The sequence below is a fragment of the Globicephala melas genome, chromosome 16 (genome assembly GCF_963455315.2).
Source record: "Globicephala melas chromosome 16, mGloMel1.2, whole genome shotgun sequence".
In the NCBI taxonomy this organism is placed as follows: domain Eukaryota; kingdom Metazoa; phylum Chordata; class Mammalia; order Artiodactyla; family Delphinidae; genus Globicephala; species Globicephala melas.
Window position 1 is genome coordinate 24,985,633 of NC_083329.1, and position 16,888 is coordinate 25,002,520.

Consider the following 16,888-nt stretch of genomic DNA (forward strand, 5'->3'; position numbering starts at 1 on the left):
ACACCCCCTCGCTACAACTCCCAACTCCCATCGCCTGTTAGTGTTGATGGCGGGCTGAGGCCGGGGCCGGGGCCAGGGCCAGCTTACAGGGGACCCAGGCTGAGGAAGGTGGTCCAGGTAAGCGGTTGGAGGCCAAGGCAGATGGGGCATTTGATTAGCACTCACCCAATGGCCCAACTCCTGGAGTTCTCAGTGCACCCCGGGCTATCCTCCTGTCCCCGTTGGGAGAGGAAGGAATAGGACCCTGGCCTCAGAATGCCTCTCCGCTTTAGCTTTCCCCTGTGTTAAGTCCTTATTCACATGGTCTCCTGTACTCCTCACAATGCTCCTATGAGGATGCTACTATCATTAGCCCCATTGACAGATGAGAAAACCAGGCTCAGGGAGACATTTGCCCTTGCTACCACCCATGTGTATCTACTCCAGAGCATGAGCTCTTGACGGCCACAGGCCATCTCGGGTAGCCTTGGGGTCCTCAATCCCCTCTGAACCCTGCATTCTAAGGCAGCTGGAGGATGGTGTGCTGCGTCCTGAGCCTGTTCTGAGGGCCTCTCTGTCCTTCCCAGGCCACTGGCCTGCCCAAGTCTGACTCCAGTGGAAAATGTCAGTCGGCTCCAGACCCTCTGCCAGCAGGCTCCACTGGAGCCAATGAGCCCAGAGAGGTGCCCCCACCCCAGGTCAGCCCAGCCTGAGTCTCAGGCCAAGGCCCAGGCCACGGGCACTGCCTCTGGCCAGCTCCGGATTATGTGTCTTCCAGGGCCTTCCATCTGTCACTTGGCCCTCTGGGCCCAGGATAAAATTCATTGCCTTTTAAGAGAGACAATGATTTGCTTTTCCCATGTCTCCTTCCCTGTCTTTTTCTTTTTTAATCAGAAATTACTCTTTCAAAGTCCAGGGCCTGGAAAGGGGAAGTCACCTGGTCACCAGTCCTGGCCACAGCTTCCCATTCACTCCTGCCACCACCCTTCTTCCTTCCCGGCCCTTTCCCTGTTCCCGCTGAACCCAGCACGGAGACTGCCCCACCTCCTAATGCCCTGCCCGAGGAGGGGGGGAGGGCACACAGTGGAGTGTGGCAGGGACCCCCCCAGGGTCAGCCCACACCGTCCTGGCGCCAGCCAGTTTGCACAGGAACCCCAACTACGGGGGCCCAGCGATGACAAAACAAGTCCCTGGGAAGGCCTTCCCTTCTGGGTCTGGTGCCACATCGGCCATGTTCCTCCCAAGACCACAGTACTGGGGCCAGGCAGATGAGGGGACGGGAGCAGGGGCAAGCAGGGGCCACCCAGCGCTCCTTCCTTTCACCACCTCAGCTGCCTGCCTGTCGGTCTGAGCACAGATGTGAACCCCAGGAGTCAGAAGCACACGCTTTGAGAACTGAGGTCAGGCAATGTGGTTTGCACCCCTGTGTGCTTAGGCACAAGCCAGCACAGGTAGCTACCCACAGACACCTCCAATGCACACTCATGAACACAGACACACACACACACACACACACACACACTTACATATTCGCGTGTACCCACACATCTCTCCATGGCTCCACCATGGAGCACAGCACTGACCTCCATGGCCCGCATCCCAGAACCCACAAACAGGTCCCCCAGCTGTCTGACTGTGGTTTGCCTCAGTTCTAGGAGGGGGCAGTATGGACACTGGGACCTCACATCCCCCCTGGATGCCGATCAGCGCCCTGGGGAGGTAAGAGGACAAGGAGACTTTGTGGGGAGACTCAGCTGTCTGACCTCCTGCTGTCTGCCACGGAAGGACGTCTCTTCCTGCTTGTCCCAGCCCCCCTTGCCTTCCCCCCGACCCCAGTACCTGTCACCCAAAGGCACCCCCTCCCACAGCCCCGGAGCCCACCAAGGAGTGAAGAGGCAGGCGGAATGGCCATGCCCTCAGCCCCAGTGCCCTTCGGCCCCAGCCTCCCCAGGTGGTCCCCAGGCTGTGGATGGGCAAACCCTCAGGCATCAGCTAGGGTCCTACCGTGAAAGGTGCTCCGGGTGATCTGTCCCCCCATCGTGGGCAGCGGGTAGCACGGCCACCTCCGTTTGGCTGGCTGGCCTCGTCACCGAGACGCCCTGGCGGCCAGCTCCCCTCCTCCTGCCCACCCCCCTCCTCCGTGGCCAGCAGCAGCCGGCATGGCAGGGCCGAGCCTGCCCCTCCCGCACGCAGCCTGCCGCCGGCAAGGCCGGCCACACATGCACACACGCCCCTCTGGCCCCGCTCACGGCTGCCTCCCAGCTCCCACCCACTCCCGGAGCCTCCCCACCTCCCTGTGCTGATCTGTCATGTTTATTTACATAAGGAGGAGGAGACTGGAGGCTTCCTGAAATAGCCGAGCTCCAGAAAGCACTGGAGATGCCCCAGCCAGAGCAGGCAGACACACACACGGACACACACACAGACTCACACATGCACATTTCCTATCACACACCTCATCACACACACACACACACACACAACCTCACCATTCACCCAGGCTACAGTCATTCACATGCCATTATGCACCTGCTACATGCAGACGCTGGGGGAGATGACAGGATGCCATGGTAAGCAAGACAGACCTTGTCTCTGCCCTCAAGGTGCTTACAATCTGGCTCGTGCAGCTTAATAACAAAGAGCTGACATCACTCCTATCTTCTTCCAGGCTCTACTGCAAGTGCTTTACGAGTATTAACCCCTTTGGTCCTCACAGGCTGAATGATGAGGTCAGCATATGGTTATTATCAATAGGTACCATTATTATTACTATCTGAGAAATGAGATGAGAAAACTGAGACAAAGAGGTTACCTACCTAGAAGGTGGCAGGGCTGGGCTGCAAACCCAGACAGTCTGGTATTGGAATCTACACTCTTACCTCCACACTAAACCATTCCTTTAATCACAGACGTACAAAACACACACCAATATACACAGACCGCACTACCCGTCTATACTACATCACAGGTATATGCACAAACACAGACTGATGAGCACTTGAAAGCATTCACCACTGTGCACACAGCCACCTGTTGCCCACCAGCACACACACCTACACATCCACACCTCACAGCGCACACCCACAGCACACGCTCGCTCCCACAGACTCACTAAGCCTCTGGAGAAATCCTGAGGTGCAGAACCTGGCACCTCACACTCGGCGGAGGGAGAGGTGCAGCGAGGGCAGAGGGCGGCGGGACGGCAGGCCCCTCTAGCCCTAGGCGAGCATGCTGGGACCCCAAGGCATCACCAAGAGCGCGGCCGCCACGTACTGAGCGCTCAGCGTGCAGCACGCGCTGCGTGCACTGTCTGATGTTTATTCCAGGTGGCAGGGGCTTCTGTTATGTCCATTTTACAGAAAAGAAAGTGGAGGTCCTGAGATGCTCAGGTTACCCAGCAGGTCAGAGGCATAGCCAGGACTCAAGCAGACAATCTCCCAGACATCACCCATCAGGGGCTCTCCCAGGAGAACAGGACAGCTCCCTCCTCCCAGGCCCTGGCTCAGCCCCAGCTCCTGTCCCCAGGGCCAGGGATCTAGTTTCCCAAGGAAAGATCTGGGTGGGACAAGATGAATTTGGAGAGATGGGCAAGAACCAGAAAATAAGAATCTTGTAGGCCATGGTAGGAATCTTAGATCTTGTCTAAGTGCAATAGAAGTAACTAATGAGAAAAGAGGAGAGTGATATGATAGATGTTTTTTTTAAAAAAATCAGTCTTAGTTCTTTCATAGAAAATAGGTTGTGGGAGGGTTTAAGAGTGAAATAGGGATATCTGTGGAGGGAAGGCTAGTGGGCAAAGGGGTGGGGCTGGCGAAGGAGCCGTGGGAAAGGCAGGGGCTGTCCTGTACCAGATGGAACTCAGACACCTGCACACTGTGAAGGGCTGTGTTGGGCCCCGCGCCCTCAGCTCAGTACCCTGCTGCTGCTGTCATCCTGAGTGGGTCTGGGGGAGGGGCAGAGAGGGGGGAGGGGCATTCGGGACAGACCTAGGGTCACCAGCCAGAAGGCTGGGCAGGCCTGGGGTGGGACAGCCCCCAAGCCCACAGTGCCACACCCCCTCAGACCAGAGGCCTGCCTGAGACTCCTCTCTGGGAGAAGCTTCGACACCCGATTCCACACAGGGCGGTTCCTTTCTACGGGTACGTGCTTACTCACGGCTGTGTGCGGCCACATGTACACACACACACACACTCAGTGGTACACGGACCCAGTTCCTCCGGGACAGGGAGGCTAAGTCAAAACCTGACCGAGAGGAAATAACCCAAACGCTTTTTTTTTTTTTTCCGGCACGCAGGCCTCTCACTGCTGTGGCCTCTCCCGTTGCGGAGCACAGGCTCCAGACGCGCAGGCCCAGCGGCCATGGCCCACGGGCCCAGCCACCCTGTGGCACGCGGGATCCTCCCGGACCGGGGCACGAACCCGCGTCCCCTGCATCGGCAGGCGGACTCCCAACCACTGCGCCACCAGGGAAGCCCCCAAACGCTTTTTATGGGGTAAATAGTCACAGAAATGGCATGGCAAACACAAGGCCTTATCATGTGCCAAACAGTTCTAAGCATGTCACACATATTAACTTGTTCAATCCCCACAACAACCCTAAGAGATCAATTGCAGTCTTATGCCCATTTTACGGATGAGGAAACTGAGGCAAAGAGGCTGCTCTGGAGGCTGTTCCTATAGCAGCAGAGTCAACCCCCCTCAACCTGTCTGCTTTTAAGTGCACCACCTTAGGCCCTTCCTCACCAACCCCTCCCACTTGGCCAGCCTGGTCATCCCACCTACACCCAGCACTGGGAACCCCTCTTCTGGGAAGCCCTGCTAGGGCCCCCGGTGCAGACTGAGTCCCCTTTCTTGGAGCCTGTCTCTCCTTTGAGCCCGAGCTAGGCCTCTCCCAAAGCCCTGTCTTACTGTACCCTACACAGGGACAGCCATAGCCCAGCTGTGGCCTCATCTGCTTGCCCTGGCTTTCTGGATGCATCTCAGCAATTCAACATGACCAACACTTATTGAGCATCTACTGTGTGCCAGACACTAAGCTATGCACTGGGGACACCATGGTGATCGACAGTAGACAGGCCCTGGCTCTCGTGGACTTACAGCCCAGAGGGAAACAGACATTTATCTAGTATAGTGAGGAAGATACAATCACAATTCTAGAAAAGTGCTCTGAAAGAAAGCAGGGCTCGGGGCAGGCTTTCCTGAAAAGCAATAGTGAAGGGTAAGTAGGCACGTCCCTGTGTTGTGGAGGTAGGTTAGGATGGAGGGTGCTCCGGGGAGTGAACATAACATGTGCAAAGGCCCTGTGGCTGGAGGGAGCCCAGCCTATTCAGGAAGCAAGGTTCTTATGTCTGGAGCAGGGACAGCAGCAGAAGCCTGGGGAAATTTTCTGGGGGCAGGGCCTCAAAGAGCAGGGTGAAGAATCTGGCCTTTTTTCTGAGGGCAATAGGGAACCCCTGATACGTTTCATCGGGGGGGGGCAACAAGACCAGGCCTACATTGCTGAAAGGTCACTCTGCCATCCAGCGTGCAGAATGCATGGGACGGGCCAGAAGGCACCAGGCGAGAAAACAGTGGCAGTCACGGGGTCAGGCCTGCCCCTGACTCACCCTGGCTCCTCGGGCCTAGTGTCATGCCTGTACAACGCTGCCTCTCAGAAAATACCTCACCCATGGAACTGAATCTGCGTAATGCTCTGGAGACAGGAGTGAGGGGAAGTAACCCAGCAGGGATGGATGGGGGCAGGGTGAGTCCTTCAAGTGAGCGGTGGTCCTCACTCTGGTCACATGAGTGAGAATGGAGAAGAGAATTGAGACACAGCCTGGGCGGCCCCTGAGCCTTCACAGCACCATTGTCCGAGGGGTTTTCTAGCAGATTTCCCTGGGTCCTGTTTCCTACAAATCCACTTCCGCAATTTAAGTGGGAAGTGGCAATGTCCTGTGTCTGAGGGTTTCCCCCTGCTGTCTCCCCAGGTCAGTGTCCAGGCCTTTACAGATGACGTGGCAGCCAGCGCTGCACCTCTTCTGTTTTATTCATCGGTACATCACAAATTTTCATTTGGCCAAAGCATTGTGTTACTAAAAGGGGCGAGAGAACCACTGACCTATATCACTCATTCATTCATCTCGCATTCACTGGTGCCAACTATGGACCCACTCGTGAGCGAGACCCAACCTCTGCCCTTCAGAAGCCAAGCAGGAGCCACGCTGGGATCAAGGAATGAGGTTCCTTTGGCTCTGGCTGAATGTGTGCAGTGCTTTGTTCTGTAGCCAGAAAGGATGTTAAAAGGGGACGTGAAAGGGAAATCTACAAGCAAGTCTACGGAAGTGACTACAAATGCCACCATTTATTGAACAGTTACTGTGTGCCGGGCACTGTGCTAAGTATTTCACACACATAATCACACCTACCCCCCACCACATCCCCGCAGGATTAGAATCATCCCCATCTTTCAGGCTGCACAACTGAGACAGAGAGGTTACACTGACATGGAATGTCATGGAGTTTGAAGTCTACTTGAAGTGGAGTTCAGCTGGGTAACACTCAAGGCAGAGTTCAAACCCAGATCTGCCTGACATCAAAATTCATGCTTTATCCAGAACAGGTCAAAGGGCAGGGACTCTTCTTGCTTGGGGAAGAGAAGACAAAGGGACCATGACCTTCTCCTTGAGGAATCAGAAGGGTTCTAGGTGGAGGCAGAAGCTAGGAATTTTTCAGTAGACAGGGGGTGACCTCCCAGGAATGGAGCTTAAATGGAGGCAAGGGAGACTGTGGACTCGCACAAGACTGGACTTCCCACCTGCTAACAGGAGAACCCAGCCTGGAAAGCTTGGAGAAAGTAGACCCGTCTGTGACCTGGGCGGCAGTGGTCCCTCAAAGTGCCCAGGCCGAAGGCAGGCCTGGGTGTGCCCTTGGGGAGCAACCTGGTCTGATAGAAACCCTGCCCAGTCTTCGGAGAGAACCCCTCCCTCTCTGGCTAGCCCCCGCTGCTTCTGCCCTCTGGCCCCATCCAGGGAGCCCTCGCCCCCTTGGCTCTCTGGGCCCATGCAGCTCCTGAGACCCTACCCCCCTGAGGACCCCCCTCCCCTCCCTGCCATCTCCTGTCTCCTGAGCCCTTTCTGCCTGCCCTTCTTCCCTCCCGGGTCCCATCATGGTCTCCGTGGCGAGCTCCCCACCTCAACCCTCCCCTCACCACATCCTTTCTCATCGACATCTCCCAAGGCCCAGCACCTCTCAGAACGTAAACTCTAGCGCAGACCCAGCAACTGCAGAATAAAACCTGGGGGAATTCCCCGGAGGTCCAGTAGTTAGGACTCCACGTCTTCACAGCCAGAGGCCCGGGTTCCATCCCTAGTCGGGGAACTAAGATCCCACAAGCCTCGCAATGTGACCATAAATACATAAACAAACGTACAAACACAATAAAACCTGGAACAAGTTCCCTGGACAATAGAAACCATCCAAACTGCGGACTCCAAGCTCTCTGCGGGGGAGGAGCCTCGAGAGTGTTGGGTCCAGCCACTGCCTTCGGGGGCAGCAGAGGAGGCCTAGTAGGTTGTGGATTTTCCCGTGGTCGCACGGCGGGTGGAGGGTAGGAGGACTGAACTCAGGTTTAATGTTTTCCGGTGTTTAACGTGACATACAGGTCAGGGCATCGGAAACCACGGAAGACTGGACAAGGAGAGGGGATAACTTCTCTTTATGAGGGGGGCAGAGGGGCCTGGTAGAAAGAGAGATCAGGGAGGGGAGGCACCCCTGCTGGGAGGCCCCCTTGGTTGCTATAGTGTCTTCTTTTTTTTTTTTATCAACAAGGGATAATTTGATTGAGCTGATGAGTCACCTGGCATATGGGGCTTAAGGCCATCGTCCCGGCCTGATTAGACTGGGCTTGGTGCTGGACAATGGGGAGCAGGGAACCCCCCCCACACACAAGCTTCCTCCCACGCCCAGAACCAGGATGAGAGTGGAGGCCGCTGCCTAGAGCCCGGGAGAGCGCGAGCGCGCATGGAGATGAGGACAAAGCTGCAGGGGAACAGAGAGCAGAGCGGGAGCTGTGGCTGCAGGGAAACCGGAGCCAGGGTGCTCACGGGGCATCCTCGGGGGCTGGGTCAGGTGCCCCAGCAGTGACAGCTGCCAGCTGCCCAGGATGATGGGAACACAACAGGTGCAGAGGCCGGGGCTGGGGACTGAAAGGGAATATGAGCAAACAGCCTGGAGTTGGGCGCCCCTCCCAGGCCCCAGGCCCAGCGCCAAGCAGCCCTGTCTCAGATCCTCCGAGGCTCCTCCCCCTCCCCCAGGGCTTGGGGCCCAGGTCTCAGGCCAGCCTGGACGAGACAGAGGGGTCACCGTCCATGCCAGGCAGAAAGGACAGAACAAGGAAGAACAAGGTTTCGATTCCCAGGACAGGGTGTGCCAGATGGAGCCCACACCCACAGAAACCCCAGCTGGAAACAAACATTTGCCTGTGATAAGATCTATGTCCCTGGCCAGATAGGGTAGGTGATATGCCACCCACCTGTGTGGAGGCTGGGAGCTCTGGTCTGGAGGTCAGTCAGGCAAGCTCCACTGCCATGTGACTGGGCAAGCTACAGAGCTTTTCTGAGGCTTGTTGCTTGGCTCAACAAATAATAGTAACTATGGCTGTTGATGTGCTGTTCAGGGACCCAGAGAACTCAGGAATCCAAGTAGAACCTGGAGGAGCTAAGATCTTCACCCCAACCTCAGAGAGGAGTGACCTAGGATACAGAATGTGAATACAGCACCGAGTACATATGCTACACCAAGGAGAAGAAAGGGAGGACCTGCCTCCATAGGTGATGACCTTCACCATCACCATCACGTACCATTTACTAGCCCTACTCTCCTTGCCCCAGTTCTAAGCTTTGCATGTTACTGCACACATGCCTTTCACGCAAATGTCATCAGAGTGCTAGGTAAGAGTGGGTTCTTCTAAGTAAGCAGAATAAACATCGTTCTTTGTCACCCGGTTAGCGCTCTATTTTTGTTCGGGTGGAATAAATTTCAAATTTGAAGCCATCCCAGTGATCACAAGTGATAAATTACCAGGGTCTGAACTCATAAGGTTTGCTCCCTAAATTATAACCTTACTGAGGAAGGTGGGGAAGGGCAGACAATGACACATTAAAGGGGGAGGTGAGGCAGAGAGATGGGGAGACCCAAGGTGACGCAGGAGACGGGACACATGCGCCGGCGCAAGACAAGAGCCTCGTCCGCCGGAGACGCGTAAACACACTCGACAGATCCTGCCGCGCCTGCTGGATTATGAGGGAAGCTGGCAGCTAATAGCAGGAGGTTAAATCCCTCCTCCACAGTCAGAGACCACCATCCCACCCCCTCCGCCTGCCACACACACTCCAACACACACCTCCAGGGCTCATGGTTCAGCCAGGTCTCCAGGCTGCCCTGTCTGGTCTCAGCACCCGGACAGCTGGAGCCACCCCAAGGCGGGGAGGCTTCCCTCCCCCGGGCCTCCTTCGGCCCACCCTCCTGCCTCTGAGAATCCACTTCCTCAGGCTCTCTCCTGCTTCCTTCCCCTCCCAGATCCGGTCTACTGAGGGATGGCAGAGTCTAGGACCAGCCGACGTGGCCCCCAGGTCTACTCCGGTGCCTTGACCCTGCCTCCTGCCCACTGCCAGGGCCTCTCCCTCCAGCACTCGGGCTTAGCCATCAGGCACTGGTGGGCATGACAGAGTGATGGTGCAGGACCCCACAGGGGCCAGGCTCTGGGGCGCTGCCAGAAAGGCCACTGGCAGCCAGACCCCTAGGATCTGACAACAGCAAATACTATTCATTGCCACCACTCACGTGTGTGTACACCAGGTGCTTCACAGGTGATGGTGAAGAGCGGGCTGTGGAGTCAGACGACCCGGGTTCAAATCCCAGATCTAACACCTATTTGGTGCCTGTTTTCTCAATTGAAAACTGGGTTGACAATAATAGTGCCTACCTCATAGGGCTACTGGGGTATGAACCGAGTTCCCACGTGTGGTGTGCTCAGAACAGGGCGGATGCACAGGAAGTACCATGGCCGTGGGAGCGCTACTGATGAGACACTCACAGACCTGAAGTCGACACCAAGGCACTATCATTGCCCCACCTTATGGATAAGGAACTAGGACATGGAAAGGGGAGAGCTGGGATCTGACCTCAGGTCAGTTGGCCTCCAGAGCCTGCACTCAGGCAGTGCATGGTGCCCCTCCCAGGAGGGCAGGCGGTGGATACCGGCCAAGCGAATGACCACGGGTACAGCCTTGGTGAGGACCAGTGACCATACAGGGCCCAGGCCAGATCAGGGTACAGGGGAGGGGCTGGTACTCAGGAAGTCTCAGCAGAGCAGAGAGGCTGAGCTGTGAGTCCCAGGGGCTGTCGGAGGGCAGGTGGGCCCTCAAGTCCCGGAATCCCCAGTCCAAGGAAGAGGCCTCTGCCCAGAGCTGCTCTGCCAGCCGCCTGAGGGCTTCTGCCTCTCAGAAGTCCTTAGTCCCACTGGGCCTGGCTGCCCCACCCTCCTCACCGTGGCCTCTGACCTGGTTCCCCATTACCCATCAGTGGGAGTCCCAGCACCTCCTCCTCCTCCTGCAAAAATTAGGCAGAAACTAAAACAAATAAGTAGCCAGATCAATTAAGACAATTACATGTGCTGCCAGCACCTTGAAACACCTGCTCCGGGTCCACAGAAAGAAAGGGTAGCGCTGGGAACTCAGCACCTAGATGAGGAAATGGAGGCTCGGGAAGTGGAAGACTGCATCCAGGTCACACGCAGCTAAGCTAGGATTTGGACACACCATCTACCAGATATCAGGGCACAAGCGCTGGCCTCTCTGCTGTGTGGCCTCTTGGAATAACAACCCAGCTTTAAAAGCTACAGAACACTTTCACAAAAATCTTACTAGATTTGCAGAAGCCCCTGTTAGGTATACCACAGGGCAGGTGCTCATCCCTTTCAACGGATGAGAGAAACAAGCTCAGGGAGATAGAAATGAATTGCAAGAGCTATATAGTGCCAGAGCGGGTCCGGAACCCAGACCTCAGACTCAGGAGTCCAGGGTCCTGGGCTTTGTCTACTACACAGTGCTGCCCTGAGGAAAGCCACTTTCAATTAAATAAACACAGCATCAGTCAGAGGGGCCCAGGGTTGCCGCAGGTGCAAATGTAAAACTTGCCGATCCCGATATTAACTGGCTCTGCACTTCGGCTGTGTTGTACCCACCGTCGTTGTCCCGCCCTGCCTGGGTCTCTGCACCACCCGCAGACCTCGCCCCAGCCGAGCTCTGGGCCCACTCCCATGCTGGGGGGTGAACAGGGGCTCTGAGTTCTGGGGACCAGATCTTTACACCACGCCCATGTGCAAAGGGGAAGTGGGGATTAATGCAAAGGGGCACCTGCCCTCACAGGCCTGAGACACAAACCTGAAAATGCTCTCAAAAGAGAAAGGGGGTGGCAGGTCCTTTTGGGAACAGGGGGCTCAGATTGGCTCTGAAACAGGGGCTTCTGTTAACACAGAGCCAAAGTGAGTGGCTGACCTGTGGTCAGCTCTGCGCCCACCACTCAGGGGCCATGGCTGGAACACGCTGGACCTTGGCCATGCTGGCTGCAGAGCCGAGGGCAGGACGCCCAGGCACAGAGGCACCTGTGAGTACTTGGGTCTATTCAAGGCCTGTCAAGAGAGGCCTGTGGCTTTCATGCCCACTGAGCCCACAAAGGGACTCAATTTCCTGCCACTACACCTCCAGCCCTACACCCTCACTCCAAACCCAGACATTCTCACATCACATCATCGGTCAGCCCCACAAACAGGGGCTCTTGTCCCTAAAGGCCTGGGGAGACCACGAGCACGCGGCTGGCTCAGTGCTGGCCGCTCCTGCCTCTGGAACCAGAGCTCAGGTGTGGATGATGGAAGGCGACTGTCGGGACTGTGGTCTTCCTGCCTAAAGGACTGCCCAGAAAGGGTGGCCACCGCAGGGTACATGCAATGACAGAAAACCCATTTTCCTCCCTGCAGCTGTTTCCTGCAGCTGCCCCATCTCCCAATTTGTACCTTCATCCGTTGCTCCACCTTCCTTTCCTCTCTCTCCAGGAACATATTCAGGCTCGTCCTCCAAGACGCCATACCCTCCCTCCATCCTTCCAGCTGCTGGAGCCCCAGGTCAGACAATCCACCAGCGACCCCAGCAATGCACAGGCTGGACTCTCCAGCATCGAAGTTTAGAGGACAAAACTCTCCCCGAGAGCCAGGACTCCTGGGTTCCAGGACTCCTGTGGCCCATGCTGAAACTTGACCAAGGCTTAGGAAGGTCTGCAGAAGCCTGCGTGGGTTTGGGGAGACTCAGGGAGGGCAGCCTCTTTTAATGTCTGCACAGGTTCCTCCTGCTGGGGGTGAGGGCTCCAGGAGGTGGGTTAATGCTGCTCCTGAATTGGGTCCCACTACTAGGCGAAAAGGAACAAGGATGTCTCCCCAGAAAGCCCCCTTCCCTCTCTAAAACAATGCCCCACCCATCACAGCCTCAACCCTGCTTAGCTGAACCCAATTCTGCCCAGAGAACAGGTGTTCTCGGCACCAATTAAGGGAGGTGGGCTGCATTAGCCTTTGTTTGGAGGTCTGTTTTTACTAGTCGTAACACCACCTCCATAGTTGCTGTGTGACCTGGAAAAAACCAATCTCCTCTATGGGCCACAGTTTTCACATCTGTAAAATGGGTGCACTAGACTTATGTATCTTTAACTCTAAACCAGGAGTTCCCTGAAGCAGGGATGTGGGAGGGGAATCATTTGGGGAAAGGCAATCAAGAATTGCCCCCCTCACCCCTGCTTTCCACCAGGGTCTGGTGGAAAACCAAGGATGGGTCAGCATGCTCTAACTTACTGCTTCTCAGTCCCCTTCTTGACCCAACCCAACACAGGTACCTCCCCAAGGTTCCGTGGCCTGGTTTACCCCTTGAGTTCTACTAGCCAGGCCACAAGTCTGGTGTCAGCGTCAATTCCCCCATCTGGGAAGTCACGGTGTCCTTCTATAATCCATGCCATGGCTATTCCCACAGCTCAGGCCACCAGCATCATCCTCATCTGGACAATTGTTCCCACAGCCTTTCCCCTCCTCAGGGCTGCCAGGATGACCTTTCTGCCTGACTGATCGGCTGGGTCACTGCCCAGCTCAGAGCCCACAGTGGATAAGTTCAACCCTCCTTTGGGGAGCATTCAAGGTCCTCTGTGAACCGACCCCAGCCCATGCACCTGGCCTCACCTCAGGCTGTGACGTCCCCCAGCCCTGAGCACCCACACGCTGTGCACTCGAACCATGTGTGTCCCAGAACATAGCTGCATCACACAGGTCCATGGCTCTTCGAACGTAGTTCCTCTACCTGGAATGCCCCACACCACTCCGGTCACTCAAAAACTCCTACCCTGGGCTTCCCCGGTGGTGCAGTGGTTGAGAGTCCGCCTGCCGATGCAGGGGACACGGGTTCATGCCCCGGTCCGGGAAGATCCCACATGCCGCGGAGCGGCTGGGCCCGTGAGCCATGGCCGCTGAGCCTGCGCGTCCGGAGCCTGTGCTCAGCAACGGGAGAGGCCACAACAGTGAGAGGCCCGCGTACTAAAAAAAAAAAAAAAAAAACTCTTACCCTGCCTTCATGTCTCAGCTGGGAGGGCTCCTTTCTCTGAGGTCATCCCGACGCCCCGGGGCAGACTAGGCCTTCCACCTCCAAGGCATACCCTTGCGTTTGTGCAGCCTGGGCCCTGCAGTGATGCCGAGGGTCCCCTTCCCATACTGGGAGCAACCTGAGAGCAGACAGGTGTCGTTTTAGCTCTGGATCCCCAGCACCTAACACGGTGGGCGCTGGGTATGCTCAAACTATATTTTAGGAAGGAAGCAAGAAAAGGAGAGGAATTGGAACAGGGAAGGAAGAGAGGCCAGGGCTAATGGTGAGTGGTTCTACTTGGCCCCATCTGACCCTTCTCCAGGCTCCAGGCCTGAGGCCACCCTCCCAGCCACAATGCCCTAGGTGGACCCAGTGGTACCAGAAGGCAACCAACTGCCTGCCCCATGACCTCACAGCCCCCCGGGGGGCCCTCTTTGTTCCCTGAGCTCTACTGGCAGCACGAGCCAGTGTTCACTTTGGTAGGAACAGCCAAGAAGCCAAGCAGCCAGGTGTGTCCTGGAACACCGAGGAACCAAAGCCTTATCTGACCATCTTCCCTGGAGGCAGCGGGAGAGCATCCACCAGCCCCTAACCGCCCACTGCAGGACTGCACAGAGAAGACGCTGAAAACCACGCACCTGACTCCTTCCAGCCTCTCCCGGATCAAGGCAGCACGGCGATGAGCCCCTCCAGCTCGTTGGCATAAACCATTTATAGCAGCGCATTCAAAACCCACGCCATCCAAGAAGGAAAAGAGCCCGCTGCAATTGCCCGTGGCTCCCCAGTCTGTCGTTTTCCCTTCTCTTTTGTTTTCTACTTTAATGGCAGGAAGCTGTGCTCTGGAGCAATCTTACCCTGGCTGCTCCTGGCAGCAGAGGAGCTGAATTTTCCTTTCAAATTGAAGGAAGGCGATGAGCAAACATCCCTCAGGTGTCAGTGACTTACAGTTTGCAGTTACGAGCATCCATGAGCTCATTCAGTCTTCTCAGTAACTTCAGGAGGCAGTTCTTGCCAGCCCCCACTTTACAGACGAGGAAACTAAGGTTCAGAGAGGTTGACTTGCCCAAGCCACGCAAAACTACTAAGTGACGGGAATGGACATTGTGGCTGACTCCTCAGCATCTATTCTACTCCAAGATGACAGAGGTTCTCCACCCTGGCTACACATTAGCATCACCTAAGGAGGTTATAAAACTACTGATGCCCAACTCCTGATGCCAGGCCAATCAACACAGAAACTCTGAGGGTGGGACCCAGGCATGCGTGATTCTAAAAGCTCTCCAGGTGGTTCTAATGTGAAGCCAGAGCTGAAATCCGCTGGTATAAACGAATCATAATGGTTCCATTCCCCTTGCCAGTGATTGGGTCAAGTATGGCCATGTGACCCACTTCTGGCCAATGAAGCATACTGGGAAATTAGCAAAACCCCTCTGAGAAAGGTTTGCTTGCTCCTCAGAAAGAAACACAAGAGGGGTCGTTCTTTCTCCTTTAACTATTGTGACTGGTTGTGATTCCTGGGACTGCTACAGCCATGCTGCTACCAGCCCAAAAGGATGCCAACCCATGGACGGCAGAGCAGAGAGATGGAAAGTCCATCATCCGTGACCTCATCTTAGAGTCCAGACTCCACCAACCCTGACACCCACCCACCTCTGGGCCTCCTGTGATCTGAGATAGTACAGCTCTTCATTGCTTAAGCCACTCCAGGTCCACAGTTGTTACATGCAACCATGGCCCCGAGACAGCAGCAGTCATCTTCCCCGTATCCCCCATCGCCGTCATTCCCTCTCAGACCATCCACCACAGGAAGCATAACTGACTGAGGGCCCCAGCTCTGGAGCTCTGAAATCCATCCCAGAGTTTGCTCCAAGGCCTTGCTTCCCACAACAGCTCCCAGCCAGTGACTGAGTGGGGCAGGGAAAGTAAGGCAGGCCCATTCCTGGGGAACATGGGATTCCTCTGACCAGTGACTATGGCTCGGGCTTGAGGACTCCCCAGGGGCCTTGAAGAACTTTCCTTAGACTTGCACTGTCACCTAAAATGCTTCCACCACACTTTCTTCATTACCTCTCTCCTTCACGCAGGCTTACTTGCACTGAGGTCTAATGGCTCATCCAGCCTCTCCTCATTTCCTCCCTATTTTTCCTCACACAGGCATTTCCTCTATTTTAAAAATTACTTTTGCATGTTTACTCCTCTCTTGATGTCCACTTAATAATACCTGACCCGCGTAACAATGGACCTTCACCACTTCATACCTGGACCACCGTGAGAGCTTCCTAAGTGGCCAACCCACCTTTGAGTCCCCTCCAGCCCATCCCCAATCCTTCCTACACAAACCATGCTACTCCCCTACTCAAAAAACTTCAATCATTTGGGAGTTCCCTGGTGGGAGTCTAGTGGTTAGGATTCTGCACTTTCACTGCCATGGTCCAGGTTCAATCCCTGGTCAGGGAACTGAGATCCCGCAAGCCACGCAGCACAGCCAGGAAAAAAGAAAACCTTCAATCATTTCTCATTTCTTACACCATCAAGTTTAATCTCCTCTGCCTTTCTTTAGGGGCAACTGCTGACTCAGACCTGCCCCGCCAGCCAACCCTGTTCTTTCATTTACGCACCTGGAGGGCTTCCCCATGTGGGAGCAATGCTGGCTATTTGCAGGGCAGAAATGATTGACACAGCCCATTCCCAATGAACACTGAAGCTGCCCAAGATCTGAGTACCAATTCTACCCATTTCCACAGATGTTCTCAATGGCAAAGTCTCCCTCAGACTCCCTCCCATTTCTTTACCGCCCCCCCACCCACGGGTTATTTAACAAGAGAAACACATTTTACACACAAACAGTCCTCCATCAACAAGAAGCAAATCCTCTCAAAGACTGTTACAATAATGAAAATGACTATTATTCAAAATGATAACAATATGAACAGGAGGATGATAAAGCTGAAGATGGTTGTGATGATGAAGAAAACAGTAGTAATGATAATGTATGAAAAGCAGGAATAAAAAGTATTCTAACAATATGATCTCGGTGATATAAATATATATGCAAGTAGAACTGACGTCCCCTTGACCCCTTGTCATATTAACCAAATTCCTTTAGAAACTGGATTTGCTAGTGACGAAAAACGGAGATAACATAGACTTTTAAACACATAAGGTGTTTCCTCTCACATAGAAGTCTGCACGCATGCAGCCCAAGGCTAGTGTGGCAGCTCTGCAGTCATCAGGGACCACGCTTCTTCTATCTTTCT

The 16,888-nt window shown here is 55.2% G+C and overlaps 1 protein-coding gene across 3 annotated transcripts in view; it reads right to left on the bottom strand.

Moving 5' to 3' along the window:
• Window positions 1–16,888, bottom strand: part of NEURL1 (neuralized E3 ubiquitin protein ligase 1) — an 85,128-nt gene that overhangs the window by 36,373 nt on the left and 31,867 nt on the right. The window contains exon 2 of one of the 3 annotated variants that reach the window (XM_060286723.1): window positions 13,614–13,770. The exons of 1 other annotated variant lie outside the window; for it this stretch is intronic. Coding sequence is in view for 1 of the 2 variants with exons in the window: in XM_060286722.1 (XP_060142705.1) it covers window positions 1,984–2,017 (34 nt within the window). In the remaining variant the exon portion in view is untranslated. Of the gene's footprint in view, window positions 1–1,983; window positions 2,243–13,613; window positions 13,771–16,888 lie in introns of those variants that run through there. One more of the 3 variants, XM_060286722.1, reaches the window with a different exon arrangement.